The 3,882-nt window shown below is 37.8% G+C and overlaps 1 protein-coding gene across 1 annotated transcript; it reads right to left on the bottom strand.

Moving 5' to 3' along the window:
* Positions 1–1,159: 1,159 nt before the first annotated feature.
* Positions 1,160–1,735, bottom strand: LOC137728448 (uncharacterized). Its single transcript, XM_068467231.1, has one exon. It carries the CDS (start codon positions 1,733–1,735, stop codon positions 1,160–1,162), a length of 576 nt encoding a protein of 191 aa, XP_068323332.1.
* Between the last annotated feature and the right edge of the window lie 2,147 nt (positions 1,736–3,882).

Genomic DNA, 3,882 nt, shown 5'->3' with positions numbered 1-3,882 from the left:
ACAACGAGGAAGATAAGAGGGCCTAAACGTTCATACAATTCAAGTTTGAGTTGTTGGAATGTTTAGGTGTTTCTTTGATTTCAAAGTTTAAATTTAATTCTCTTTGTTTTGTGCGTATGAGGAATGGAAGAGAAGAGTGCCTAAACGTTCATACAATTCAAGTTTGAGTTGTTGGAATGTTTAGGCGTTTCTTTGATTTCAAAGATATGAGGAAATAAAACCCCCTTTAGCTAGGGGGTGATTCGAAACTATGTTTATATTTGCAATATGAATTGATTAACTTTCGTTGGAATTTCATAAGTTGTGGATTCAATTTGTTTAACCGTTTGATTGATAACTTATTTATGAATGTTCATTGAGATTGCAAGCTTAATTTTCATGCATGAATATGACGCTAGAATATAAGTGAATTTCACCTAATCGTTATGAACTTATATTCACAAGTAGTGGAGGTTGCTTATAAACAATCGCGTTAAATGAATTCTTGGCATAAGTTTCATGCGTATTCCATAGTAACGAATGCCTCGTCGATGTTTATGATTTCCGTTGAACTTAATGATCTTTGTTGAATGTCTCTATCATGCGTATTCCATAGTTAGGGACTTTGATTAAGAATAATTTGGTTGTAATGCGTATCCCATTCAATCCAATGAATATAGGGAAATCTGAAGGTTAATTTAAGCGGACCTAATTAACTTGGAGCATTGAGTTTCATAATTTATCGAAAGACCAACTGAGAATCAATCTTGTATGCAAGTGTAACATGTGTGGAGAAGAACCCCTTGGCTATTCCATCATCCATATTTTATTCACATTCATATTTACATTCTGTTTTAATTGCAATTTGTTCATTTAGTTTAATTTTGTCAAAACCTAAATCCCCCTTTACTTTAATGTCAAATTAGTTAGAAATCAATTTAGTTTGTGTTTTTAAGAGTTTTGAGTCTTTTGAACTTGTTAGAATCTGTTTAGTTTATGTTTTAAAGTATTTTTGAATTCTTTGAGTCTAGTTTAGTGTTTTATATTGTTTTTACGTTTTTAAGTCAGTTTCCAAGAGATTAACAATCCCTCCTAATCCCCGGTCCAGAACGATCCCTACTTATACTTATACTACAATTGTCAAAAAGAGGGTTTAATTTATGCGCGTATAATTCTCGCATCAATTGTCTAAGCCTGCAAGAAAATCATACACCCTATCTTTTGACAGCTCTTCCTTATGGGTTCGAAGATCGACTGCGCAAACCGTCTTGATAGGACGTCTTTTATCAAGATCTTGCCATACTCCCTTCAGTTCTGTGAAGTATAAATTTACAGGACGACCATCCTGTTTAGTCCGTGTAGCCTCACATCTCAGTTCATAATACTGAGACTCATCGGATCCGTCGTAAAACATCTGGGTTGCACTCTCCCAGATATCTTTGGCTGTCGGAAGATCAATGAAGAGACTCAACAGGTGTGGTTCCATGGTTTTCAACAGCCACCCTCGCACGATCGCATCTTCGGTGACCCACTTTGTGTAGCCCGGAGAGTCTGCTTCCATAACTAGAATTTTCCCAGTCAAATATCCATGCTTGCCGAGGCCTGCAGCATGGACTTCCATCATCTTTGACCAAACTTTAAAGTTTGTATCATTCAATCGAATTCTAAACGGTACGCCGCTGATGTTGGTGGACTCCATCGAACTGGACATGGGTTGGACGGTAACCAACTCTCCAAACTTTCTATCTTCTGCCATCGCACCAGGTTAGTTGAGATTTGGCAAGATCAAATTTTGATGTAGCTTTGATTATTACAAAGCCACAAGGGTCTTGTTTGGTTTCTGGGTTCAAATTCTAAGAACACCAAGATTTGTTTTTTTTCTTTTTTCTTATGCAATCTTTGCAGAATGCACGGCTTTGGGTTTGACTTGTTTTAGGGTTTGGGAAGAGACAGGCCGAAACCTGCTCTGATGCCAAGATAAAAGTATATGTGTTTAGGGTTTAATCTGTTATATTATTCTTCTCTCTAGGAGGCATATATATAGTTATACACGAGGCCCTATAAATTAGGAAACAAGAATCCCAAATAGCCAAGGAATCAGTCAAGTAATCCTATTCTAATTACATTCCTAAATCATAAAGTTGACTCACGCCAACATTTTTTTTCCCTCCTCTGGGTCTCTCAAAGATTGTGTCTTTCTGCAAAACTTGACCCAAACTTCAGTTTGCCAAACAATTATTCTCCTCTAGGCTTTCCCCTGACCTCTGTACTTGCCCATATTTGGTAAAAAAAGCCAGGATTCTGTTCACCTCCTCACTAATAGATTGTGTCATTCTGCAACCCATGATTAGGATTTGCTGGGTTTTGCCATAGAAGGAGGCGCGAAGAAACTGGGATTCAACCCAGAGGCGGGAAAGAGAGAGAGAGATCGAAATCATGTTCACCCACGTCTGATTATCACTAGAGGTAGTAATATGTACCATCCTTCCTTATTGTCACCAGCACCATCCCTCCATCCAAAAGCAGGAAGGAGATCGTCCGATCGCCTCTGCTTTTCTTTTTTTAATTTATTTAAAAAGAAAAAATAATATTAAATTCTAACCGTATAAAATTAATAGAGTAAATTACTGTTTACCTACTTAAGTTTGAATATAATTGCAATCTCATACAATATCATTAAATTATTTCAATCTCATAAATTTACTTATTATTTATTTCGATTTTATACGTCTGTTAATCAGTCCGTTTGTTTGATCGTTAAATGCTAATATGACAAGCTTCAAACCTACTGATATGGACATCAAAATTTTGCCACATGGAAAATCATAAAAGAAAATAAAAATTCAAACAAATAACAAAAATCAAAAAAGGTGGGCCCACCCCTTCAATCCCTAACCCAACACCACTCCTCCCTGACAGCTCCTTCCCCAGCCTAACCTCCCGGGTTACTAACCGCTGCTAGCCCACACCTCTACCCAGACCCGCCGACCTCGCTCACTGCTCATCTTCTTCTGTCTTCTCATAATCCACAATTAATTACAAAGTTTCATTCCCATTCTAAATACCCTAATTCCCCAACTCAAATCAACGTTTTTGCTTATAAGATTTTTCAAATTCCTCGAATGAAAAAAAGAAATTAGGCTTTTTTTTCCTTACCAAAACCAGACTCAAAATCTCCCTCTTTACCCACCTCAATTTCCTAACCAAATGGTTTACCGTCGTCCCCGGAGTGCACTTCCCGACACCATCATGCTATCCTGGTGTTCGTGGCTAGACCTAGCACAAGGATCGAGGACGCGATAGCGTTGAACGAGCCCAAACGCCATGTTTTGCTTCTGCGGGGGCAGGTCGGGGCCGTTCACAGCTGTTATGGTCGCAGAAGGGGTTCGATTTGTCTAGCACAGATGGGGGAGTGATGTCGTGAGGTGAATCGTGCTCGTCAGCTCGACGACGTGCTCGAGTGGTTGCCGGATATTGATGACGTTGATTGGGCAAGTCTCGCCGGTCTCAACTCGGCACAAGAACTCGGTCTCAATTATCATCTCAGCAAGGCCAAGAGCAAATGAACTTCGGTCTCGTCCCTACCTCTGTACGATAATGGCAAAGGTGTTGGATTTGGATCTGGTCTCCTGACTCCTCCTGCATCTTTTTTTTTTTTTTTTTTTTTTTTTTTTTTTTCAAGAATAGGAATTTTTTGAATTTATTTTATTTTTTATTTTATCCACGTGCCACAAATATTGTAGGTTTGCAATGTACACATAAGTAGATAACGGATAAATTAATAGAAAGTAAAATGGTTGTATGGTATTGAAAAAAAAAAAAAAAAAAAAAACAAGTAAACGTATGAAATTGAAATTTAAAAAAAATATTGTATGAGGTTCTAATTGCACCTAAAACTGAGGA

The sequence above is a fragment of the Pyrus communis genome, chromosome 3 (assembly GCF_963583255.1).
Source record: "Pyrus communis chromosome 3, drPyrComm1.1, whole genome shotgun sequence".
Taxonomy (NCBI): Eukaryota; Viridiplantae; Streptophyta; class Magnoliopsida; order Rosales; family Rosaceae; genus Pyrus; species Pyrus communis.
The sequence above is the reverse complement of the archived record's forward strand: the minus strand, read 5'-3'. Positions and strand labels throughout refer to the sequence as shown.